Here is a 26,416-nt window from a genome sequence, read left to right as displayed (position 1 = left end):
ATTCCATGCTAGGGAGCATTAGGAAAGGAGCTGAAAATAAAACTGCTGTTATACAAATCTTGGGTGCAACAACATTTGAAATACTGTGTACTATACTGTTCTGCTTGCCTCACCTCAAAAACAATATTGTAGATTTGGAAAAGTTTAGAAAAAGGCAACCAATATGATGGAGGTACTCACATGTAAGGAAATGTTGCAGCGTTTTTAGTTTGGTGAAAAGGCAAGTAAGAGGTGACAGTATATAGCAAACACACACGCAAACACACACACACACACACACACACACACACACACAATCTTCAGCAGGGCTGGTGAGTCAAATGTCTCATTTGAATGGCTTATCCTAAATTCAAGAGCTTTCCAATCCAATATTTGAATCACACATTCATATAAACAAATCTGTTAGCACATTCAAATTATCAGAAGCTCTTTGCAAAAATGGCCTTGCCGAAAATAGAGCTTGGGGGCGGGGGATCCAGCCTCTGAGGTTGATTGTAATTGGAGAGAAATAAGTAGAGTTCTTCAAATTGGGGGAGCAAACTAGTCACAATTCCTAAAAGCGGAGGGTAACCCTTAGCTTACATGCTTATTGGATGGCACAACCACAAAGTTAATATTAAGCTACACACACTTGACATGTACAAAGTGGTGTTTGCATCTTCAAATGGTGATTTGAAGTTCATAAAGTAGCAGTACTAGATTCAATAGGTTCCACAATTTCAATGTTAATTCAGGGTAACACTACAAAAAACACTGTTCTAACCACCCAGCGCTTCCTTTCATCTCTTTGTCAACAATTACATAATGAAAGAAGAAACCCAGAAGCCCAGCATCTCTTTTAAACAGATAAAATCCTGTCATTCAAAGATGCTGAATAACACCCAGAAAAATGTCAGACAATTATGTGAATGATGCCCACAATACTTTTTTCCCCATTAAATGAATTCAAGGACAGAAAATACAAGTTTGGAATTTAAATACTGAGAAATCTGCAGACAGAATATTGAGAGACTGCTGAAACATGCTTTTATTTTGACTAATTATTGCCACTCAATAAGTGTTTATTCAAGTTCAAACAGCAGCTTCACTACACTTTTCATTGTTGTCATTTCTTGCTAGAATTGTAATTACACACACCTTATCTTTTCATGTTACATAAATGATACACTGCATAGTAATACATCAAATTATTTTTAGAATATCAGCTTTCAGATTGATCTTCACAGAAGCTACAGAAGACACACTGACTGAACAGTCAAACTTCTAAGCTTAGTTATTAAAGTTGGCCTAATCCAAATTCTTTCACAAGTTGGTACAATGTCAGATTCAGCATAACTGTGATGAATGCTATTGCAGCTAAGGCTACTAGTGCAACACCACAAGATCTATGATGGTTTAGAAAACATTTGAAGAGTTTGTTTGGAGAAACAGCTTAAGAGGTGAAGTTTAATGGGAAGTAGCAGCTATAATGTACATCTTCATCTTCCACTCTGGTATCTAGAGCCTCTTACGCAAAAGCAAATTCACAACCTGCCATTTGATCATCATCTCCCAAGATCCTTCAGAGGACATCCATGTGCAACTAGACTCTCTGAATGCTTTTTAGTTCTTCTAACCTACTGGGTGCTAGCACAGTGGAGAGCATATTTTCCTCCAGTTCTCTGCTCTTATTGCTGTAACCTTTGGCTGCAATGAACAGTCCTTTAGGAGGTAAACATTTCCAACAGCAGGGGTCAGATTTCCTATTTGTCTTTTGCATCCAGCTAAAAATAGAAAGAACATTTGTCTATGAAGCTTGCTTGTTCCAAAGTCCATCCATTCAACAGCTGATACTGACTAAAGTGAAAAAGCAACAACACAGAGAAGGAAATGATTCGTTTACAGTTAAATGAAAGCATATCACTGTTGAGTTGTAAGAATACAACAAGTACATAGGAAAATGCCATTAATTCTAACATCACAGAATCACAGAATTGTAGAGTTGGAAGGGACTCATCTAGTCCATTGTTTTGGGAGGGGGTATTCATTTGATTTGTTCTTATTTTGTATTTTTATGCTGTTTACCTCCCCAAGATCTTCGGATGAAGGGTGGTATACAAAATTAATAATAATCAAATCGTACAATCCCCTGAAATTCATGACATATGGCCATCCAACCTCTGCTTAAAAACCTCCAATGAAGGAGAGTCCACCACCTTCCGAGGAAGCCCCTTCCACTGTCAAACAGCTGTTGCAGTTAAAAAGGTCTTCCTGATGTTTACTAAGAATCTCCTTTCATGTAACTTGAAACCTTTTGTTTGGGTCCTACCCTCCACAGCAGGAGAAAAAAACTCCCTCAACCATTCCTCATGAGGTTTGGTCTCCAGACCCTTGATCATCTTGGTCAACCTCCTCTGCACATGTTCCAGCTTATCAATATCCTTTTTAAATTGTGGCACCCAGAACTGGACACAGTGCCCAAGTGTGGTCTGAATAGAGAATAGAGCAATATCATTACTTCCCTTGATCTGGACATCGTACTTCTGTTAATGCAGCCTAGAATAGCATTAGCTTTTTTGCTGCTGTATCACACTGTTGGTTCATGTTAAACTTGTGGTCTACCAAGACCTCTAGAACCTTTTCACTTGTACTACTGGCATGCCAGATACCCATCTTGTACAGGTCATATTATGTCAAGACGGGATTAACTGCTCTTTTCAGAACTACTGCAATGTTTGTACTCGTGAGAGATTCTGCAAGTGAAATGGGGAGAGAAAATAAAACCTTTTCAACTTGAACTTTCATACCTTTTCTTTTTCCTTCTTCATTAATTCTTGCAACTCCTCCTTCCAGCCCAACAGTTCCACTACTTTTTCCACTCCAATGATGACGTCTCCCAGTTCAGCCACATCACTGTGCTGTGGCTGATGAGCGAATGGTCCCACCAATTCCCGATTGATCAGCACACGTGGAACAGAGCTACGAATTGCATAAACTAGACTGGCAAATGGCTCCACCTAAAATCCAAACACCAAAAGGAAAAGGCTGCATATTCTGCTCCAAAGTGAAAGTCACAGCTCAAAAGAAATTCATAACACCTTGAGATCTATTGATCTATCGAACAACTGTAATAATGCACCCAAATACTGGTTAATGAAGAGGGCTATATGGTAGTGTAAATGAGAACCTGCAAACAAAAAGGAAATATGTTACCTATTGTACAGTGGTTCTGCTAAATGCCCACTTGAAGCAATTCAAACTTTATTTCAGGTTATCCTTTCAACAAGTCAGGTAGGTAGGTTAGCAATATTATTCCTAAGTGAAAGAGTATAGCTGAGGCTTGTAAGAAAACGACTTGCTCATGGCCATCCAGTGAGTTTATATCTAATCTAATATTTGAACCAAAGCCTTCCTATTTCAGGGTGCATACCCTTGGCCATGGGTAGGCAAACTAAGACCCGGGGGCCGGATTCGGCACAATTGCCTTCTAAATCCGGCCCACAGGCGGTCCGGGAATCAGCATGTTTTTACATGAGTAGAATGTGCACTTTTATTTAAAATGCATCTCTGGGTTATTTGTGGGGCCTGCCTGGTATTTTTACATGAGTAGAATGTGTGCTTTTATTTAAAATGCATCTCTGGGTTATTTGTGAGGCATAGGAATTTGTTCATTTCTCCCCCCCCAAAAAAACACACAGTCCAGCCCCCCCACAAGGTCTGAGGGACAGTGGACTGGCCCCCTGCTGAAAGACTTTGCTGACCCCTGCCCTTGGCCATACACTGTACCAGCTATTCACCCTCTATTAATGCAGAGCATTTGAACAGCAGCTAAGGAAATCTACATGCTTCTTATTTAGGAAATGATATGTACTGATTCATCATTGATCCCTACACTACATGTGATTGAGTCCATATTGCTCTCCCTTTCCCCTGCTAACACAGTTGCTGATGGGGCAATGCGCATGTTAAGATTTCTATTGTGTGTGCTCGGATAATGTCACAGAGGAAAAACTGCTTGCATTTCCAATATTCCTGACTTTGTACACAACAATATTTAGTTAAGACTGTCTTGTCATACGTCTATGCTTAAGGCACATTTACTTCTGCCCTGCCACTGAGAGACAACAACACTGATTCTGCCTCTCCCTACATCACTAGATACACAAAATCATTTCTTCAATTTTGGCAATCTATGCTTCCCGAGCTATTTATAAATCCTTCTTACACATTTCCCAAGATGCACTCGACTTTGTTGATCCCTGAATTGCCACCCTCGCTTTCCCTTTGGATCCGCATTGCTTTCCAGAGTCCCTGAACCACTCTGTCTCAATACCCCAGCTTTCATTCTCTTCCCGTGTTCATGATAGCGCAGACCTCAAGGGAGGTTCCGATGACAAAGAGCAGGTCTGCCATTGGAAAATCTGTCACGTGCAAGAAGAACCGATGAGGGAGCTCCTCTCCAAAAAAAACAATGTCAGGTTTGATCATTCCAGTACACACAGGGCACTTGGGGATCTTGTCAGCCATCACATCCTCCTATGATAACACAGAAAGCAGGATATGAGTCCACAATCAGGCAGTATAAGCCACACATTACATCACTTGAAATTACAAGGGACACTTTCCATTGGTACTATTGACTGAACACCCCAAGAATTAATGAAAGTAAAAGCAAACCTGTGAACCCCGCAAAACAGGATTCTTGGTGCCTAAGCCAAACATAACCAGCACCCTTTGCAGGATGCTTGATATTCCTGGTGTATCTGCTGTACTGTCACTTACCCTGAAGTCTTCACCAGGGTATGACCTTCGACAGACAGTGCATGTAGCAGAAGCAAATGTACCATGAGCCTCAACTAGCTTATCTGGAGGAATCCCAGCAGCTAGAACACAAAACTCAGAGTTAAGGTCAATTCGACCCAGACGTCCCATCAACGCAAAGGAAGTGGAGAATACATCCCCTGCCATCCAAAGGTTTGCTGCAGTATCTCTAACATTAGCCTAGATTTTTATTTCTTAGATCCAAATTGAGGGGATGGGGAGACGTACCTCTCTCCAGCCCATCAATGTTCTGTGTGTACAGACGCAGAAGGAGCCCTTTGTCAAGTAGAAGTCGGAGAAAATAATGAGCATAGTTGGGCCTGTAATTGCCAGGGTATAACTCCTTGGCCAATGTAAAGAAAGGCTTAGGATTGTGGAAAAAGTAATTAAGCTCAAATATGGCTTCTGGATAAGGAATATTATACTGCTGGAGATTACTGTAGAGGCCACTCCCAGGGGACCTGTGGAGACAAGAGGGGAAGAAAACTACAGAACATGCCAGGAAACCAAGCCATTGCAAAGGTTTTTCATGTGCTGGTATACCCCTATAAGAAGTAAATTCACATATGAGAAAACACAGTTGAGGAATATCACAAGTTTGTCAAGAAGACATACCACCAAAGTGGCCTATCAGTTGGTATGTGAACAGCTTATGGTGAACAGGAAGGAGAATTCAGCAGTGGAGGACTCTCTCAAGAAGCAATGGTGCTTTTAAGATGGGAGGAGACCCCGTGACAATGATACCAGAAAATGAGAAGGAAGGTAGCTGATAGCATGCCTGGTAAGAGAACTTCAAACAGGATAAAGGTGTTTTGATCTGATATAGTAGCATATTGTTTCACTCTTTATCAGCATAGCAGGATCAAACAAGCAAATGAGAACTACAGCAAAATGTGACACTTCCCTGAGACCAAAGATCTTTACATAAATACTCAGATTAAACATGCCTTCCTTTCAGAAATATGCTGAAAGTTCAAAGCAGAAGATGATTGTGCAGGACACTGGCTAGCACTGCATAAAGCCACCTAAAACATCCCTCTCTAATCCCCAACAGCAGTTTTTCACCTTACTGCCTTATTTTTTAAAAAGAAATCTGTTAAAAGTTTCTTTTAAAAAAAAATAAGGCAATGGCTGAATGGTTATAGGCATAAGCGTTCACAAAATGCTTTCAAAAATTAAATAAAGGCAGCTGACAATCCACATGAAGGAGGGGGAGGTGCGTGACTGGTAAAATAGCATTCTGTTCACAAATGCGTGTCTGTCACTTCATGCACAACACCTGGTGTATTTGCTCTGGATTCTGTTGCTATTTGTTTTTGAACATAGGTTGCAATCCATAAAAGGGAAAATTAAATAGTTAAAGGACCTATTGTGGCATCCTCCATGTAGCATAAAACCAGATATGACTTATTTGGCATTAAGGGAGTATACCGTTAACGGACCTTGTTTGGTGCGATGTTGGGATAGGGGAAAAAGTTACACCAACAGTACCAGCCTCTTCATTCAATTCCAAAAAAAGAGCCTGGTTCACTCTTACTGCCTGTGCCCTATTCTTGAAGCTGCTCCATCTATGACTGGGCAGTGTGGTGGCTGCTGAAGAGTTTCCACAAGGTGGGGACTTTACAGAGTAGGGAAAACATCTGTACAGTCAAGAGAGCAAGCAGTCTGAGTGTTACCTGAAATCGGGGATACCACTAGGAGTGCTGAGCCCTGCTCCAGTCATCACCACGACTCTCTTGCATTCTTTCTTCTGAATTAGTTCTGTCACATCCTTCAGAGTGAGCTGCTCCTTTTGACCATCATTTCTTCCTCTGCCACCTCCAAAGAATACCATTAGAGCAGTGGATAATGAAAAGGGCCTGCCAGCAACATATGCAACGGGTTACAAAGAAACACATTCAAATGCCATTCACCAGAATGAGATTACTGGGAGAAAACTCCCTCAGTTTGTATTAGCAGTGAATTGGCATTGTTTTTAACAATGTGGCTTTACTCATCCTGTGTCTGGTGTCATACGACTTAAAGTGCGCTCTCAACACTTCCTTTGCTTGAATTCTAAAATAACTGAAGCCACAGCTGCAAAGGAAGAACCAGGAGCACACTTTAAGTCAAGGAGATTCTTATATTCTTATGGGATAAGGTAGAGAAACACAAATAAATACAAGCGTCTCAAGCACGTATTGTGAAGGAAGGTGGAAGAATTCAAAGTCAAAATGAGCAGTAGAAAGGATATCATACCTCACTCCATAGGTACTTGCAATCTTTTCTATTCTGCTTTCTGGAGTTCTTTGAAAGAAAAGATTTCCATTTGGAAAGACAAAGGTGGGTTTCAATGAAGTTAGGAGCAGTTTTCTGCAGGCCATAGAACCAGAAAAATTCCCATAATAATATTGCTGGGAACATATCCAGCAATTCCTCCATCCTATAAAACATAACAACCATTTTCAAATGCAGGGCTTGGAATAGTTGGTTATATGAAATTTCACTGAGGAATAGAAAACCCATTTAACAGTGCAATCCCAACGATGTCTACTAAGAAGTCCTATTAAATTTAATGAGGCTTACTCACAAGTAAAGTGGGAGCAATAGGATTAACCCTAATTTAGTTAATTAAACATTTATTTTGAGGTAGGGAACCTTCACTTCATAATCCAGGTGTGGCCCACAGGTTCTCCCCTTTAGCTTGCCAGTCTTTTCCCAGATCCAGAGCCATCTACTCAGCCCCTTCCGCCCCGCCCCCGCCCCCACTGCTGAGCTGTAATATTCAATCCGCGAAGTAGCCCAGGGAGAACAGATCATAATGAGGGGAGGAAAACCTCCCGCTGTCCTGTGCTGCTCAGCTTACTGAAAATTACTGCTCAGTAGTGGGGAAGAGGGAACATGGCTGAGTCCTGCTGCTGAGCTGCCCATGAGCTGAGCTGAGCAGTTCTTCCTTCATGGGCAGTGTGGTGCATTTTTATTCTGCACAGTGAGAAAAGGAGTCCCTTTCACACTGTGCAGCACAAAAGTTAATTGAGCTGCTTCTGAAGGAAGAGATTACTTTCTTCCCCCATTGGCAGTTCCTGGGCTGAGCATGGAGAAAGGAGAGTCCCTTTCTCAGCACGTAGCACAGAAGCCATGCAAACAGAACGTGGTGCTCTTCAGAGGTTGTTGAACTATGACTCTGATGCTTCCTGATCATTGACCAGCCTGTCTGGTGAAGAGAGGGCACCACACTGGAGGCCTGATACAGTGTGTATATGTGTACGTGTTATGTACAGTGGTACCTTGGTTTAAGAACAGTCCTGTTTACGAACGATTCGGCTTACGAACTCCACAAAACCGGAAGTAGTGTCGCGGTTTGTGAACATTACCTCGGTCTAAGAACGGAATCCGAATGGTGGAAGGGCACTGGCGGCAGGAGGCCTCATTAGGGAAAGCGCGCCTCGGTTTAAGAATGGACTTCCGGAACGGATTAAGTTCATAAACCAAGGTACCACTGTATGTAGATTTGTGAATGGGATGTGGTAGGTTTGTGAATGGGATGTGAGTGTCTATGTATGTTTTGACCCTGCCTTCTTTTGGCCTTGGCCCCAAACACTACAGGTGTATGGCCTTGACTACTCCTCCCCCCGCAAATGGAGCCCTGGAGAGTGGGAAAGGTTCCCCAGCCTTGTATTATATATGACTAGTATTTGCTGAAGAACATAAATTATTATTAAGTATCTCCTCATGCAGTTGTATAGACAAAGCAACAGGGTTTTGCTCCAAAGGAGACTCACACTTTATGCAACAAAAGGGGATAAAGAGGGATACACTGCAAAAGTCTGAGGTTACATTTTACTGCACTTCCTTCATATGGCTCCTTGGAGGATGTGAGAGTTATAAACCATTTTGCAGGCTAAAAGTGTTCTACAGACAGACAGATGTAAAAAATTACCTACTCTAAATTGGTTCATAGAGGAAACACCTTAGCTCAGTGGTAGACTGTATGTTTTCCATGCACAATGTCCCCGGCATCTCTAGTTATCTCACGTAGCAGGGCCAAGGCCTCTGTCCACTTGAGAACTTGGAGAGCAGTTGTCTGTCAGAGTACTCAGCCAATGGTCTGATGCACTGTAAGAATCCTCCCTATATTCAACTTTCCTATTTATACTAAATATGCCAACAATCTCCCTGAGTACCTGTAAGCTTTTCCATTCCAGGTCTTAGCTCTCCTAACTCTTCCAAAATCTGATATGCCCCTTCCAGTTCATTCATATTCTTCTGTATTAGATTGTTACTTACCTATTGGTCTCTGAAAACTTTCAGCACAAAGTGCATGCCTTCCTGCAAAGACTCTGTAATATAATCTCCAGTTCATTTCCCTCCAGCCGCCTAGTCTTGCACCAGAGAAAGAAAAATCAAGAGAAGGTTTCTATGTCTTCTATGTTCTTGCCTTTATTAATGGCTCTACTCATGCAGGTTGGCAGGAGGCTGGTATCACTCTGTATCTCGCCAGTTTCCTGTTTGGGTTGTATTTGTGGTCTGAAGGTTACAGAAGATCTGGAGTGGAGCAGTAGGGCAAAGCACCACTCTTGTTTGCTTTCAGTGATCTTGAGCCTGAAAGAACAGCTGAAAAGCTCTTTACCTTAATGTTCCTAAAAGAAGAGCCTAGATCTGCTCATGCTAAAAATCCATCTCTTACGGTCCCCACCCCCCTTGCAGTAGCTTTTTGGAGATGAATTGCACCACCACTTAAGGCATTATGCTACAAAACTGCTTGTTATACACTGCTGCTCTGAACTGGCAATAGCTTTTTTCTTTGCAGTAGGTTCTGCTGGGTGTAATCTCGTTCACAGTGGCTTTTTTTATGGGGCGCCACTAGTCTCCGACTGCCGTAATTGCCCAAGAACCACAGCTCTGTGTTTCATTCATTTTAAGGCAAGGCCCACTTCAGACACACAACCCCATCCAGGATATTATTCTTTTTAGCATTTTCGAAACCAATATACAGCAATGAGTGCAATAATTTTGTTCTTTGCGTCGCAAGATGCCACTTACAGCAAAGGAAACCGCACCTCCCTCCGATTCTAAGTGGGCAGAAAGGGACGGAGGGGCCAGAAACGGGAGAACGATGCTTCCCTGCCCAAACCTCCGTCCGACGGTGGCGATGCACCTGAGCAAAGGGAGCAAAAGGAACCTGAGGGACCCTGTCCAGGTCACCTATGGCCGGCGCGGAGGGGCCCTAGCGGCTCTCCCCCAGCCCAACCGGAGGGGGGGGACGGCAGGGACCTCCCGCCTGGGAAACATGTTCTCTGCCGCCGACAGGTATAGCGAGGCGGTGGCGGCAATGTTTTAGTTCACGAAGCTGCGACACTCGACGTCCTCCGCCTCCTCATGGCGCGAGGCGGTGGCGAGTGACGTCAGCATCCCCACTCCCGCGTCACGCGCGGGGTCGGGCCGCCATGGCAACCGGCACCCAACGACTGCAGGGGGCGCCCGAGAGAAGCTCGCCGGCTCGCTCGCGAAGCGGAGGCCGTTGCTATGGCGACCAGCGGGCCTGCCCGCCCTCCCCCGGAACTCTCGCCCCTCCTCCTTCCTCCCCCCCCCCAGCGCGTGGGGCGAGATCGAGAAGCAATGCTGCGCAGAGCGAGGCCAATACGGTACCCGGCGTGCTCCGCGCCGAAGGTGCCGGAAGTGAGTGTGCATTTCCGGCGGCAGGGTGGCCCGGCCTCCTGCTCCTGCTCCTGAGGGTGAACGCCTCTCTCTGTCTCCCGCTGCTTCCCCGGTCCCGGCCTCGCCATGAAGGACGTGCCGGGTTTCCTGCAGCAGAGCCAAAGCTCGGGGCCCGGCCAGGCCGCCGTGTGGCACCGCCTGGAGGAGCTCTACAACAAGAAGTGAGGCGGGGTGGGGGGGCGGCTGGGGGAGCCTGCGGGAGGTGGGGAAGGGGCGCTCTGCCGTTTTCCCTGGGGCGACTCGGTGCCTTTTTCTGGAGATGATCCGCTGGGGGGGGTCTCCTGCTCTTGAAGGCCAACCCCCCCGTTCAGGAAGCTGGTGCATCGGGCCTCACTCCCGAGATGTGTGGGCAGGCTGCTTGCCCTAGGAAAATGGTGGACAGGCACGCGTCGCTTGCCTTGGGCCAAGGTGGTATAAGCACAACAGGGTCGGAAGTGTGAATCACTTGGCCGTCTCCATTGAGACTCTGCGCTGGCCTGGTTGCCAAAACGTGTGTGTGTCGTGCAAGGGCTTCTATTCATATAACTCGTGTTTGATTTGGGTAAATACACCGTTGAGGGTTTGCTGTGATCTCCTGGCTACTGTACTCTTGCTCTCCCTCATTTTGTAAAATTGACAGCCTGTCCTTTGCCATTTCCATTGTCATGTGTGTATGTTTTACAGACTCTGGCACCAGCTGACCCTTCAGGTTCTGGACTTTGTGCAAGACCCCTGTTTTGCCCAAGGAGATGGACTCATCAAGGTAATCTCCCAAGTCTTACCTTAGTCATTGAGATGGTGATGGGTTGCATTATTTGTATTCTAATTCACAAGATTCTTGGAATTTCCATAAATAAGAAAAATTAAAATCAAGAGTAGTGTAAATGTATACCCCTGGCTTCTTGTGAATACAAACGTTGCCAATGATGAGGCATTTAGGGGAACTCCACTGAACACATCAGTTCCAGGGCTTTGTAGCTGATGTCCAAATTTTTTTGCTTTGTAAATTCTGTTGACTTCTGTATCACTTTTTTTGGCATTTGGGATCACATTTTTATTCTTTCCAGAAGTGAAAGGGTGCATTTTGTAAATACTGTATAATGCTGGTACTCTAAATAGATGATGCACAATGGTATGAGATGACATTGCAGTGATAAACTGCCAGATTAAATCATTGGTGGGGAACTTCTGCTCCCAGGCCTAGTTATGCCTACCAGTCCTCTGAATTTTGACCACCAGGCCATTTTTGGCACAAACAACACGACCTGTCAGTCATCTGACACCATATGACATCAGGCATGGATAATCTGTTATCTCCAGTCTAAGTGCTGTTTGTCAAGACTGGAAATAAGGGATCTCCTTTCTCCTATCTTAGTGCTAAGCACTATAGTGCTAAAATGAGAAATAAGCCCAAGCGTATCAAAAAAACAGGCAGTACTGTGGATCCACAGTACTAACGGCAGATATAAGTCTGTGCCTGCTCCCATGGTTTGAAGTTTGAATACCTGGTGTCATATTATATTGGGTGATTGAGAGGTGGATAGCCCCACCCACCTGTCAGAATGGCAGGTGGATGATGTACCAGTTCTGGATCCAGCCCACCCTGTATTATAGTTTAGAAAATACTAAATGAATGAAGGGTTGCTTTAAAGGAGGACAACAAGACAGACATTTGTATGAAAAACAAGAAAGATTGAAGGAACTGGATATGTTTGGTCTGGAAAAGAAGATTGAGAGGGGATATAGAAGTTGGAAGGGACCCAAAGGTCATCTAGCCCAGCCCCTTGCAATGCAGAAATCTCAGCTAAAACATCCGTGACAGATGGCCATCCAACCTCTGCTTACAAACCTCCAAGGAGGCAGAGTCCACCACATGATAGCACCGTTGAAATAGAGGCGCTCGCATAGAAATGATCACATACTTGTTATACCTAGAGGGCAGGACTGACTGGTTTCAGTTACAGAGGGATAGATTTCAGTTCAGTATTAAGATAAAATGTTTTACTGGTAAGAGCAGGGTTAGTGTTGCCAGCCTTCATGTCACATAATTTGCAGACATATTTGTAGCACAGAGTTGGTCTGCTAATTGGCCTGGTGCCAGAAACCAGCTCTCTGTAGATCAGGTCCTTGGGGATCCTGCCATCTTCCATTCTGTGTACATGAGCAAGCCAGCGTACCTAAGCTAAACCATGGCTTAGTGTAAGTGCATGAGCTTTTGGAGAGAGATCTTGGAGAGAGATCACATCTGCTTTGCTCTTTCTCTGGGCCTACTGGTATTACCCATGGATTGGCTTGGCATGTTGTCCAAACCTGGGTTTTGATGTTTCTCACTCCAGACAAGGCATGATTTGTAACAAAGGTGTTGTGGTCTAGTGCTGACCCGGGGCTTAATATTGATTGTAAGGAATTCCACGCACGCTAATCAAACTGTAGATACTGTCCTTGATGTACTAATGATCAACTTGACTTGTTAACCAAAACACACTTGTACTGCTAAACTTACCACCTCTTTCTTTGATTTACAGCTTTATGAGAACTTTATCAGTGAGTTTGAACACAGGTAAAGATTTTAAAATACTTAAAATGTAGGGAAAACCTTACATTTTAAGATCAATATTTTAATTATAAAGTTCATTATTAAACTTAATTGCTATTAAAACTTCAGTTGTTCATGTTACCATCTCTTTATTTCAGGGTGAACCCTTTGTCCCTTGTAGAGATAATTCTTCATGTAGTGCGGCAGATGACAGGTAAAACATCTTCATTTTATCATAGCTATCTTTCATTATGAACTGGTTCGGGGGGGGGGGGGAATCTGAGGCCAACAATAAGACCTTTAGGAAAGTAACAAAGGATTGAAGTAAGTCTTGGAGAAAGGGAATTATTCACATTTCAGTCTTGGTGGACACTAGCCATTAATACTCCTTAACTTTGCTATAAGGCCAGCAGAGATGTATTAATGTAGAATTTGAGAATCTAATCCTAGGAGTTTGATGGACTGAAGGCCTCTTTTGGTGCTGGTTTCTCCCTGGGACTGATCCAAAGAAGTATCTGGGAGCTGGCTTTTGGCTTGCACAATCACTCCCCCTCAGTGCAGAGAGAAATGGAATGCTCAAACAGGAGATCTCATGTTACTTTGAACACGAGCTCTCCTCTGACTTTGGGACATTAAATCAGGAGATCCTTGAAACCAGAAGTCTGAGCAAAAATTTTGTCGTTCATTGTTTCTCGGAACGAAGGGAGGAAGCATGCCTTGAAGCCCTCTACTCCTCGCCCCAAGGACAATATCATTCAGGCAGGTCCTCAATTCTAAAACTTTTGTGATAGGATCCAATAAGAGGTTATGTGAATCTTAATGTAATTGCTTGTTTGTACCTCCTTAGATCCTAATGTAGCTCTTACTTTTCTGGAAAAGACCCGAGAAAAAGTAAGTATGATATATGACAGATACTTTATATAGTACTTTGATCCACTTGCATGGAATTGTTTTCAATGCAGTTACTAGTTTTTATTCATTGCTGTAGCCTACTGATGTTTTTATCACTCGTTTTAAAGGGGTGTAGACTTAAAACTGTTGATTTAAAATAAGCAATTATAGGTTTTATGTTACAATTTCTGTGTGCTATCTTTTGTCCTGAAAAGCACAATATAAATTAATAACACATCTACTGAACTGGCCAACAAGCTATGCTTCACTGCCAGTAAGAAAATGATGAAGGATAGTTATACAGTCAAATTTGGAAAAACTGCTAACTACTTATGCTCTCTTTGGCAGACACTAGTTTCATTGCTATTTGAAACAATAGTTGTTTTATTACTTTCATTTTGTATTGTGGCTGCAGGTGAAAAGCAGTGATGAAGCCGTGATTCTATGTAAAACTGCCATTGGAGCTCTGAAATTAAACATTGGTGATCTACAAGTCACAAAGGTGAGACAAAATACATATTTTCTTGTTCATAATAACAAAACCTTTTTTGAATTTGCTGTATTGGACGGCTCTTGCATTTTTGTGCAGCCCTTAGCTTTTAGTAGCTATCTTCTAACATAGGAGAGGGCAGACTTCAGGCCTTTATAGGTACTCTGAAAAGCCATTAGCTGGAGGCAGGTGCAAAAGACATAAACTTAGAATTGAAGGACATTTTGTGTTTGAGCAGGAGCTGATCAGCATAATTTGTTTTGGGTACCAGAACTGAGCTGAGTTTGGTCTCTTTCCATGCAAAAATCCATTCCTGATTACCCCCAAGCATTCTTCATTGTCACAGGGGGAGAGGCATTTTGTTGCCATAGTTAAACAATTGAGAGTCAGAAATCTTTGCCATTGTACTGGACATCAGGCAAGGATCTACCAATATTGTGGACCTACTTCTCCCCAGGATATGTGGAGAAGACTAAATTCTATCTGCTTCTTGTGTTCCACTTTGTGTTACCGGAAATGCAATACAGTGGTACCTCTAGTTACAAACTTACTTCATTCTGGAGGTTCATTCTTAACCTGAAACTCTTCTTAACTGGAGGCGTTCTTTAGCTTCTTGCTGCCGCTGCACCGCTGGCACACGATTTCCGTTCTCATCCTGGGGCAAAGTTCTCAACTCGAGGTAACTCTTTCAGGTTAGCGGAGTTTGTAACCTGAGGCGTTTGTAACTTGAGGTACCACTGTACAATACAATTTAAATAATCAAAAGTGTTGGTATTTCTGATAAGATACTGTATTGAGTTTGGTTTTTTTTTTCAAATAAGATGCTGAGTATGCAGTAACAGTATTTGTGCTTTTGACATGTGGCATTATTATTTCCATTCTGATGGCCAGAGATCACTTTTGATTTGATTTCTTTTGCTGGTATAATCCAGTAACATAATCCATGGCCCATTAGAAACTGTTCACAAAAGTCTAAATAAACATCTTGCAATGTGTTCATACTTTGTACAAATGAAAGCTGTTTATCAGTTTGCCACAAGCAAAGAATAGGGATTTTCGAACCTGTAAACATCTGTTTAGAAACTTGTTTTGGCAGTTAACAAGGTTATTAAATTTATATAATAGAGGTTGTTTCATTTTTTTTATAAACCACTATTAGGAGCTGTAGTGTTCAAGCAGACAAGGATATACAGTTGTGGATTTGTTTCTTCAGCAGTTGAGACTTCAGCAGGTCAAGTCCTAGTACCAGCAGAAATAAAAATAACAAATATGTTCTGATCCTTAAGTTAATGTGATCACGCCATTATTTGGAGTTGTGTGTTTTTCTCTCTTCAAATATTGCTTATAATTGTAGGCAAGGTATTGTAACATGCTTTTGTGTGTATGTATATAAAATACATGTGGATTTTAAGGATTGGTATCACCTTTTTTCCCTTTAGGAGACCATTGAGGATGTTGAAGAGATGCTGAATAATCTTCCTGGTGTGACATCTGTTCACAGCCGTTTCTATGATCTCTCCAGCAAGTATTACCAGACAATTGGGAATCATGCCTCTTATTATAAGGATGCATTAAGGTTCCTGGGCTGTATAGATGTCAAAGATCTCCCAGGTAATGCTCTTTTCTTCCCATATTGAACAAAATGCATTTGTTTGTGCTGTGGAGACCTGTATCGAATGGATTTAATTTACTGTGTAGAGAGGGGGGAAAAGAAATTATCCTCAAGATTATTGTTGTTGGAACCTGGAGTTTCAGGAAAATAGGCCTAAGACAAATAATTTATTGTACCTTTGTGTATAGAATGCTCACATTTTTGTTGAATGTAGGAGAATATATGAGTGTGAGTGTGTGTGTGTGTGTGTGTGTGTGTGTGTGTGTACACTAAAATGGGGTGTGGTCTCTCAGACTGTTGCTTGACCCAGATCATTCTTCTTTTCAGTGGCAGACCAGCAGGAGAGAGCCTTTACTTTAGGGTTAGCAGGACTCCTTGGGGAAGGAGTCTATAACTTTGGGGAACTGGTAAGTAGAACTTAATTGGTGAAAATGTTCAGGAACCAGAAGCTAGCTACTATATCTCAATGTCCTGCTTTATTTCTATCCTCAGCTTATGCACCCAGTCCTGGAGTCTTTGAGGAACACTGACAGGCAATGGTTGATTGACACACTTTATGCCTTCAATAGTGGCAATGTGGAAAAATTCCAGGCTTTGAAGTCAGCATGGGGGCAGCAGGTAGGTGGCTGGTTTGACTGATTGAATAAGTACTTCCTCTTTGACTTGCTACTGGAAAGTAAAGCTTATGCACTTCTGAAAACAGCTGGTATAGATTCAGAGTCTTCAAAAAAAAACCTTGGGGCAACAGGACAGAGGTCCCCCATTAACTGTTTTAGAGTACTTAAGCCTTGGGACACGGGCCAGTTCAGGAAGGATCTGCTGCAGAGAAGTTCTAAATAACTCCAAAGCATCCCACTTCAATTTAAAATCCATGCTCTGAAACAGATGCATTGCCTGATGTCTTGAACTGTGTAGTAGCATTCATTTTCTTACTCCCATAGAGGAGATGTTGGTTTAATCAATCTTAATGGTTGCATTTAGAAATTAAACACTTCTGTTGAATAATTTACAATGGTAGGTCTAAGGCTGTGGTTTCATGACACAGAAGACGCGTGAAATGATGAGCGCTTTCTGTGTGTTGCATGCATCTTGTTAAATAAAAGAAAACACAATAAGGTTTTTGGAGTAACTAAAGTTCTCATCTGTTATGTCTTACAGCCAGACTTGGCTGCAAATGAAGCTCTTCTTCTACAGAAGATCCAGCTGCTGTGCCTCATGGAGGTAAGTCTAGCAATTCTAAATTATATAATCTGGTCCTTCCCTGTAGTGGTTCCCACTTGGGGCAGAACTTTTTATTTGTATTGAAATGTAACATACAGTATATTGCTATTGAAGATCTAGTCCACCTTTCAAATAATGTTTGCACAGAGGCAAACAAAGCTGGGGAAATCAGGCTTTCTGATCACTATGTTGGGAACTTCTTTTTTCACGTAAGCCCAGGTTGGTTTTAACTTTAGTTTTACTTGACTGCAGATGACCTTCACCCGACCAGCTAACCACAGGCAACTCACTTTTGAAGAGATTGCTAAAAGTGCCAAAGTCACTGTAAATGAGGTGAGTTGCATTTGCAGTTCTGTATGAGGGAAACAAATGTTCAGGGACTCTGTGTCATTCCATTTTCAAAGACATTTTCATTTCAGATAATCCCTGTTAAAATCGATGCAATTAAATTTCCAGATAGGCATTTACAGCAACCATTATCTTGGCCATTTCCCCTTTCTCTGTTTGTTAAATCCCTCTTTTTGAGTTGTAGCAAGTACTGAGACTGGTAAGTTGCAGTGATTTTTATGGAAACAACTGGATGTGTTTCTCTAAAGCCAGTAAGGGACTCTTGGTTTTCTTTTCCTGCAGGTGGAGCTGCTAGTGATGAAAGCCCTGTCAGTGGGTTTGGTGAAAGGCAGTATTGATGAAGTGGATAAGAGAGTTCACATGACATGGGTCCAACCACGGGTGCTGGATTTACAACAGGTAATCACACTTGCTGAAATCTCAGTGCAACACTCTCCTTTTAAAGCATGGCATGGAATCTTAGTAAAAAACAGCTTTCTGGGGAGAAAGGGTGTGGTTTCTTTGATTAATCACACAGCACTTATATGTCTTCCTTTACTTCAGTGCAGAAACAGCTTTATACGGTCACATGTTGAATTTATGACACATTGAATACTTGACTTAATTCAGTTTTCTTCACAATGCTTACTTTGTTTCTGACACCTTTGAATCTCCCTATCAAAACGTCTTGTCATTAAGACAAACCAATAAGACACACCACTGGGAGATTGCAGTTTATCTTTTCTCTAAAACAGGATTTTAATGTAGTCTGTTGCAGGAGACATTCTGATGCAGAATGGTTAAATTTGTTATCTTTCGTGGCCCTTATTTTGTCTTTATGTATTCATTGTGCATCCGTTGAGTCCAAGTTCCTAAAGTGCTTGTGGGTTTATTTCCTAGATAAAGGGCATGAAAGACCGCCTGGAGTTCTGGTGCACAGATGTGAAGAGCATGGAGATGTTGGTGGAGCACCAAGCCCACGATATCCTGACATAGAGGACTTTGCACTGGCTGAGGGAATGTCTTGTACTGTTGCTGAAACTGGCAGTGCCCTGACCACTGACTCTGTACTGAATTCTATTAACAGGGGGGCTAGGGGAGAAGGGAAAGAACTACTTTTCTGATGCTTGTACAGAGGACTAAGTGGCCTTTGCTGTGTAACCCTTTGGTGCTTGGAGTCGGGAATTCCCTCCTACGTGCTAAGCCATTTGATTAGCATTCTCCTTGGGAGCTCCCATCCTGCTGCCACCAAAGGCAATAAGGACTCCTTCATGGTGGATTAATCGGTCTTGGTGTGAGGCTGCCGCAATGGAGGATGTTTGGGGCTTATGGGCTAAAGGGTGGAGGTCACTAGCTCCGCAGTGGGATGGCAGCAGGACTTCCATTGTGCATTTAGGGTGTAAGAAGGAAGGGCCATCTTCAGTCATTGGGCATTTCAGACGGACGTGGGGGGAGAGCATGACCTTTCTCCCTGCCAGTCCAAAGGCAGCATAAATGAGAACAAATGCCTCTTTCCCCTAGTCTCCCTCTGTTTTGCAGTAGAGGAAACTGCTCAAACCCCATCAATGAGTTTTCCAAGAATAAAATCATAAATTTAATGGATTTGTTTTTATACTCTCCTTGGGTTTGCTCTTGTCTTTTATGAACGTTTTATCCTGAAGTGTGATGCAGTCAAATAACTGCTGGAATAAACTTCTCTGCCTTCCCTCTTGCGCAGTTCTGTTGGTATGCTTTACACTGAGCCTTGAATTGAGCAGCAGTCCTATTATAAGAAGCCAAAACCAGAGTTAGCAGCTTACTTGTGCCCTTCAGAGATCAGTGGGTTTTAAATAATAATACTACTAATCACATGTCTATGGAAGGCATGATTTCGATGTTAGTATTGCTCTCAGTCTTAGAGCAGTAATGGGTGGCTCTGGACTTGATCTTGAAAAGGGGCTCTGTTCTCCAATTTTTGAATACATATGAAATCTCTATTTTAAAAAGCTTTTAGGTTTCCGTGACAGTTTTTCAGCTTCATGTTTGAAGGTGAAATGGACATCTAATGATAAAGGCTTCTCTGGTAGGGCTTTTTGGTGACCAATTGGCATTCATCCACAATAGGGTGCTCACCAATGTTAAAGGTTATCTTGAAAAGGATCTTTTTCACTGTGACTTTCACCTTGGACATGCCATTAGTAAACTAAATCTGCCCTTGTTTGAGTTCTGGTCAGATTCCCTTGGGGGAGGAAAATGTCCAGATTTTCTTTAAAAATTGAACATAGAGAAATGGTGGGGGAAGTAGGCTAACAGCTCAGTCTACAGTAGAGCATGAGACCCTTAATCTCAAGTTCGTGGGTTTGAGCCCCACATTGGCCAAAGATTTCTGAATTGCAGGAGGCTGGACTAGATGAAGCGGGGGGGGGGGGGAGTCCCTTCCAACTTTACAATTCTATGATTCTAGGGAAATCATAGGACCAGATATTTTTCTCTAAATTAATGAGAACTGTGGTGATGGTGAATTGATAATTATGATTAGATTATCTACCATTCACAAGTTCCCAGGGCTGGTCAGAGCAGTGTAAAATGTCTTGTAAAAAACTATTAATCACTCACAAAGGGGCTGACTGGCCTATCTCATGTCAAAAAATCAGCAGCTAATAGTTCTTTGGTCATCTGCTAAAGAAACTAAAAGTATGATAACTAGCTGCTGCCAGTTGTGTATAAACAGCTTTCTGATAGCATCACTGCCTTGCTCAGTTACACTGGTTTATAACTGATAACATTGCAAAAAGTGCGACATGAAGCCACATCACTCAACCTTTTATAGGTGTGGGGTTGGCTAACTGATTATTTTGATACAGATAGTTGCGTGCTTTTGTACAACTGCATTTACGACATATAATTTCCACTAATTCAGCTGAGTTTCAAAGTGGTCCATTTTAACTGTGTACTATGTATTCCAGTCTTTAGTCCTTGTGAGGGGGATAATGCATCTATCTGTAACAAAAGTATGTAGAGACCATTGTTAGTGACAGCATACCTTGTTCTTAGAGATGGTAAACCGGTTTCTCAGTTATATGATCCAACCTGCAGTAGCAGCTTCGAATTTGAAAGAGTTCTAGTCAAGCCATCACCCTGACATGCTAGTTATCTATGTGCAGCATTTGCTTGCTTTTCTGGAGGGGCATTTCATTGTTAGTCCCCTCCTGCAGTCTGGAATGGCACATCCTAGAAAAAGGCTAACAGTCGCTTGTTTCTTGCTTTCACATTAAAGTGGGTTGAAAAGTATCCGTGGAACACATTCACTTACAAGCAAGTCCCACTATGTACTGTGTGTATAGGATTGGGGCCTGAGAGACATGAGAAGGCACTGCTTAATTGAGAAGGCTGTTAACCACATTCTCCTTTTTCTGTTGTGCCATCTCCAAGTTTGTGGCAGAAATGAGATTTTAACTGGGGAATTTCAGATTTACAGCTTGATCTTCAAGCCACTGCGCTATGCTAACTGAATACTTATTCTCTTCTTTCCTTGGCATGTTTTATTATTTCATGTTGCTATAAGGAAGAGGAATAAGAGGCATTTTTTCCTGAACAAACAAGTTTCACTGTGGTTTTTTAAAAGCAATTTTTTAATTATAAAAACAGCAAGAGACAGCTTTGCATATGGGAGGATGCAAGTTCCTTTGGCATCTGCTTTGTGGCCACGTTCATAGTGGAGAACTTCTGCCTGTGCTTCATTCACGGTGCGCGTTCTTGTAATCCTCCATATGGCTCAATATCCAACCGGATGGGACCAAGAAGGTTACAAACATCACAGTCAGTCCAATAGCTTGTTCCTGTACAAAGAAACAGAGGTGAATGTCGTCTGCAGTATTATGAATGTTGTAGAACATTCTGGGTTCTCCTGGGCTAATCACCATTTATAGTTCATGCAGGGAAGAAAGCAAGTATATGCTGTGTGATTTGTCTTTGTTTTTTTACAGTGCAGTGAAGTCCTTATAGGATGTTTGTTGTGCTTTTGAAAGAATCCTCAGTTGCCTGACTAGTCTGACTGCCAGGGCCCAAAATAATCTGCAGATAATTGAAAGGCCGCCTTCTATAGCCTCTTCTGTGAAAGAGCCTGAAAACTGAATTGCATTAATAACTGCCAGGGCCTAAAAGAGATTGCTATACACCTAATTGTGTAGTTTTGAAAATATCTTGGGAGTCTTAGCAGGGTATAAATACTGCATACATGTGTGCTCTAGAGATGAGGAACTCTTTGGATTGGACTTTTTTTCTAGGTTTCCTACCAAAAAAGGCAAACTTGGGAAAACTAAGTCAATCAGAGGGCTTGGGTTTCTATTTTAGTTCTTACCCATCCCTCACCCCAAGGTCCCAGGGCAGGTTACAATTTAAAATGGAACTGCAAAAAATGCAACCACAAAAGTTAACATCTAATAAAAAGTAACACAATTCATATGATTGCTTATATTATATTTAGATTTCCAGTGTTGGCCTCCCTTTGCTAGCTCCCAGATGCACTCCTCCTTTTCATTCAGAAGCAGGAGCTTTTGAAGAACTACATGTTATAGTTCTCTCTAGTCTGTTCACAAGCACAATGGGGCAGGAAAACAAAATCCTCTGCTCCTTGGCTGAGATTGAACAGTGTACTGTACAACCTACTCTTACCAAACGTGTGGTCTTGCTGTGCCTGTTAATTTGTGTCATTTAATTTTTCCTATTATGCAATGTACATAATTTTCCTCATTCAATATAAAGTGTTAGTTGGGCCCTCACTATTGTTAGCTATAAGGCAAAGGCTGTAGTCAGCCCAGATACGTATTGCTGAATGGTGCAGCCTTTAGATTACTTCTGAGCAAGGAGATAATCTTTTTGCAATGGCATACTGGCAGTAGCCTGTTCTCTCTATAGTTCTCTCTAGTCTGTTCACAAGCACAATGGGGCAGGAAAACAAAATCCTCTGCTCCTTGGCTGAGATTGAACAGTGTACTGTACAACCTACTCTTACCAAACGTGTGGTCTTGCTGTGCCTGTTAATTTGTGTCATTTAATTTTTCCTATTATGCAATGTACATAATTTTCCTCATTCAATATAAAGTGTTAGTTGGGCCCTCACTATTGTTAGCTATAAGGCAAAGGCTGTAGTCAGCCCAGATACGTATTGCTGAATGGTGCAGCCTTTAGATTACTTCTGAGCAAGGAGATAATCTTTTTGCAATGGCATACTGGCAGTAGCCTGACTTTCAAGTGACTTTGTCCTGAGAGCAGTAGCACAGGCCTGCCTGATCCCAATTAGAAATCATCTGAACTAGTTATAATCTGTTGCACCTGTGGGACTGGCAGTGCTTACTAACTCTTGTGTGTACTAAAAAATACATAAAGCATATATTTTTGTTTGGTTCCTATAGAGGGTGGACATGATTTTCAATCATTGTGTTTCCTCACAATTTAATTCAGTTGAGATTCTTATGATGAAAGAATGAAGAAAGAATTGCCCTTCCTTCAGAAACCACTCTTTTAATCATAAATTGTTACTGACATGATCTGGGCTGTTAATTTGGTGCCAAAAACTTAGTTTTTCAGCAAGCAAGTCAATGTCCATGCCACAAAAATGAAAAACTCTGAATAATTAAAGCAACATGAAGAAAGGGGGACATGACTTGAGGTCATAAAAACTGGTAGAATTTATTTGTGGTTGCAAAAACTCTACACTGATCAATAAAGGCTGCAGATACTGCCTATGTATATTCAAATAAATATTTGATTTTCTTATAGGTTAAAGGCATCTAAAAGCTGCTTCTCACTTTATTGTGCCATAAAAGGTATAGAGCTGTGAAATTTCTATTTCCTGGTACGTGTATCAGATCTGGAGAACAATGGCTCTGTGCAGGCATATTGCCAAAGTTCTTAACGGTCTTTAAGCTGGGAAGAATGAGGAAATGAATTGTATGATTTTTTAAAATGAGGCTGGGTGTGCAAGAGTTGAGGGTGGGAGGAGATGGTCTCTATAAATAACGCTCTGCTCCATTATTATTAATTTTCGGGGGGGGGGAGTTCCTACATGTGTCTCAAAGCACTGGGGTTTTTTTGGCTATTAGGGTTTTTTGCACTGATTAAATGTATTAAACAAAAGCTTTGCTTCTTTCCCCTAAAAGTGATCTGGAAGACCTTCAAATCCACAAAGCAAACAACATGTGGAGAGTAATATAAAGTACACAAACCTTTTGGCGCACGTGTACTCACGTCTCAAAAGTTTTCAGATGTATGTAGAGACAGTTTAAGGCTGTATGTATGTAATCTGTACTTTGCTGTAAGAAACATGAGTATTATGTGTCATTCTGCCTACTGCAAGCAGTGCTGCCCCTCCCAGTGGGCAGATGCTGGGAGTCAAGGGGGTGCGATGTCAAGAGGTTAAGAGGACAAGAGCTGTGTGTGCCACATGGCTCCTAATCTAGCCTACCGCCATGAGGGCGATATCCCAGTGCCAGTGTTGGAGAACGATCCTAACTGCCATCCTGATGGCTTCTAGACATCTGATTTGTCCTTCGCCTTAGGCTGCAAACTCTGGAGTCAGCCCTGGCTGCATGGAACGTGGACCCACCACACCTGCAGTAGGAGAGCCATCACTTAGGAAGACTTGAAATGAAGGTTGGCTTGTGGGAAAGCCCTACTTTGATACACGTCCATGCTATAAGTAAAAGAGTGCACAGTAACATTCAAATGTGGCCAGTGGGACCGAGAGCCATTTTGAGCTGTTGCTGCACGTTATACGAAGCAAATGTGCCACAAACACGTTGCAAGGAATAGACGCAACCCGATTGCACCAATAAACTCGTACTGTTGTGCTGCAACTTTGGGGAACAGAATTTGAGACAGTATATAGCGGGGAAGGTGTAATGGCCTATGTTTCAGAAGGGTGGGGAGGAGCTGCTTTAGAATCCCAGCAGCACTCAAGGCAGTCGAGAAACTATTAGGCCAGCTGCTTGAGGGCCAAATGACGCAGTCTGTTCAAAGCGTTACTTAAAAACTTGGTTAGAACCCGCTGCCTCTTTTAACAAAGAAGCAGCCAAGTGTGTATGTGTGGCATTCAGCTCAGGAGCCTTAAATCCTGTGCCATTTTCGTGCCTGATATCACAGTGCAAATTGTGGGGAATTTATTCACTGGAAAAAAAGACAAGGGAGGAGGAAAAAAAGGGAATTCCCTAGGCTGCCCCCCATTACAGACATTCCTTTCAGAAACCAAAATCAAGGCTTCAGGTTTGTGGCTGAGTAAAGTGTGTAGTTGCCAGTTCAGGGGACACCTTAACCATTCTCACCTTCTGAAATCTGAACGTGACATCCAAGCACACGACACTACAATGTATCTGCTGCACTACCCTAATTTCCTGGTGGTCCAGAGACACCAAAAAAGGATACTTACCACTGGCGTTACGATCTCCTTAGGTGGCTTCTCCGTGATATTTGCTCGAGGAACAATCTGATTCCTCATTGTTGCATTCAGGAATCTGAATGTTTTATGGAAACGCAGCATTTTCCTTTCGCTTTTGAGCTCCCCAAAGCTGTTGCTGAAATGGCGCTTTCTGCCCTTTGGTAGGGAGTGTCTACGGGCTCCGGCTCTCGAGCTGGGAAGTTGCAGCTGTCGGTGTCACAACAAGTGCACGCTCGCTCGTCCAAAGGCAGCTGAAGGTTTCCAAGAGGTCGGAGAGGAAAACAAGTGGCTCCGTTCCTGCCAGACTAATTTAGCACCGCTTTCTTGGCTCCGATTGGCTGCTGAGTTGCTCAGCTGCTTCCCTGGGATAGCAAGCAACTGCACAAAGCTGCCTCGATAGCAGGAAATATCAGGACTTCTAACTGAATCTCTCTAAACAGTTTCTACTAAACTGTGTGAAATGTTTTTGAAGAACCCAGTGCAAAAATTAAAATTGATTTATCTTTAAAAGTGTGACTTGCTTGACTGAATTCTAGAAGGAAGTTTAAAGAAAATGTACCACCAATTATGGGAGTAATGTGGCAAACAGGCTTGGAGCAGAGCCGATTTTTGGCTGGAAAAGCTTCTTGCACTGTGGTCCCGATTCAAACTTTTCCTTTGGTAAAAGATGTGTCAGGTCCTAACAGTGTGCTTAAAGTGATCCGGCCTTTGGCCTCTGAGACAGCTCAGCCTGCACATCCCCACAAGACCAGCTCGCTTTCACCCCCAGAAGCAGGTCATTGTTTGGGTGATGCACATGTTACAATAACAGATGGGTAGCCGTGTTGGTCTGCCATAGTCAAAATAAAAAAATTCCTTCCTGTAGCACCTTAAAGACCAACTAAGTTAGTTCTTGGTATAAGCTTTCGTGTGCATGCACACTTCTTCAGATACACTGAAACAGTGTATCTGAAGAAGTGTGCATGCACACGAAAGCTTATACCAAGAACTAACTTAGTTGGTCTTTAAGGTGCTACAGGAAGGAATTTTTTTATGTTACAATAACGTGATCCTGGTATGCTGCCAGCCCCCCAACCCCATTGCACAAAGTGAGGGTCTTACTCTAGTAAATGCCCCCAAAATCCCTTGCCCTCCATGTTTAGAATTTGGAAAATGCTTGAGGTGTAATCTAAGGGTAAAGATGCACCCTTTTGCTTTGCTGCAGTGCTTCTCCCTGTTTCATATCACAATGCTTTCCCAGTTGTTCTCTGTCTCTTTGAACCAGCGTGTCCAGGAGCAGGAGTTGTATAAACATAAAGAAAGAAAGTGTGAGAAGCCAAAGTCCAAAGAGGCCCAAATAGGGGATACTGTTTAACTCTCTACATCTCTCTCTCTTTCCCTCTCTCCATGTACGGGTGAAAACTGCCAAGAAGAGCATAAAATATATTGCAAGTCTCTCACCCACTGTTT

General features: G+C 42.5%; 2 protein-coding genes and 1 long non-coding RNA gene across 7 annotated transcripts; 1 reads left to right on the top strand and 2 right to left on the bottom strand.

The window, feature by feature from the left end:
* Positions 1-1,003: 1,003 nt before the first annotated feature.
* Positions 1,004-10,196, bottom strand: SIRT3 (sirtuin 3). 5 transcript variants are annotated; one of them, XM_081014377.1, is made up of 9 exons: positions 9,823-10,196; positions 9,067-9,162; positions 7,039-7,222; positions 6,477-6,659; positions 5,029-5,261; positions 4,762-4,862; positions 4,354-4,515; positions 2,787-2,996; positions 1,004-1,836 (listed from the first exon to the last, which is right to left on the bottom strand). In XM_081014377.1, exons 2-9 carry the CDS (start codon positions 9,140-9,142, stop codon positions 1,627-1,629), a joined length of 1,359 nt encoding a protein of 452 aa, XP_080870503.1. In that variant the 5' UTR covers positions 9,143-9,162; positions 9,823-10,196; the 3' UTR covers positions 1,004-1,626. The 5 variants fall into 5 exon arrangements, 4 of the variants coding, with proteins under 4 accessions (XP_080870503.1, XP_080870505.1, XP_080870504.1 ...); XM_081014379.1 differs by having other exon boundaries at positions 1,004-1,763; positions 9,823-10,184; XM_081014378.1 differs by lacking the exon at positions 9,823-10,196 and having other exon boundaries at positions 9,067-9,748.
* A 245-nt stretch (positions 10,197-10,441) lies between these two features.
* Positions 10,442-19,258, top strand: PSMD13 (proteasome 26S subunit, non-ATPase 13). Its single transcript, XM_081014430.1, has 13 exons — positions 10,442-10,658; positions 11,161-11,239; positions 13,002-13,036; positions 13,171-13,226; positions 13,860-13,903; positions 14,319-14,405; positions 15,833-16,004; positions 16,333-16,412; positions 16,498-16,623; positions 17,164-17,226; positions 17,479-17,559; positions 17,857-17,973; positions 18,454-19,258. The coding sequence occupies exons 1-13, from the start codon at positions 10,564-10,566 to the stop codon at positions 18,547-18,549; spliced, it is 1,131 nt and encodes a 376-aa protein (XP_080870556.1). The 5' UTR covers positions 10,442-10,563; the 3' UTR covers positions 18,550-19,258.
* Positions 19,018-25,770, bottom strand: LOC308481773. Its single transcript, XR_013988882.1, has 2 exons — positions 24,959-25,770; positions 19,018-21,371 (listed from the first exon to the last, which is right to left on the bottom strand). It is a non-coding gene; the product is annotated as an uncharacterized lncRNA (long non-coding RNA).
* Between the last annotated feature and the right edge of the window lie 646 nt (positions 25,771-26,416).

The sequence above is a fragment of the Podarcis pityusensis genome, assembly GCF_964106645.2.
Source record: "Podarcis pityusensis genome assembly, chromosome: 1".
NCBI lineage: Eukaryota > Metazoa > Chordata > Lepidosauria > Squamata > Lacertidae > Podarcis > Podarcis pityusensis.
Note: the sequence above shows the minus strand (reverse complement) of the source record. Positions and strands in the feature narration are given on the sequence as shown.

Coding starts and splice junctions, on each gene's coding strand:
- PSMD13 (XM_081014430.1), top strand. CDS start 10,564: ATGAAGGACGTGCCGGGTTTCCTGCAGCAGAGCCAAAGCTCGGGGCCC. Junction 16,005..16,332: donor AGATGTCAAAGATCTCCCAG/GTAATGCTCTTT, acceptor TCTTCTTTTCAG/TGGCAGACCAGCAGGAGAGA. Junction 16,624..17,163: donor AGTCAGCATGGGGGCAGCAG/GTAGGTGGCTGG, acceptor TATGTCTTACAG/CCAGACTTGGCTGCAAATGA.
- SIRT3 (XM_081014377.1), bottom strand. CDS start 9,142: ATGAACTGGAGATTATATTACAGAGTCTTTGCAGGAAGGCATGCACTT. Junction 7,223..9,066: donor AAGTTTTCAGAGACCAATAG/GTAAGTAACAAT, acceptor TATGTTTTATAG/GATGGAGGAATTGCTGGATA. Junction 4,516..4,761: donor ACCCTGGTGAAGACTTCAGG/GTAAGTGACAGT, acceptor GTGTTATCATAG/GAGGATGTGATGGCTGACAA.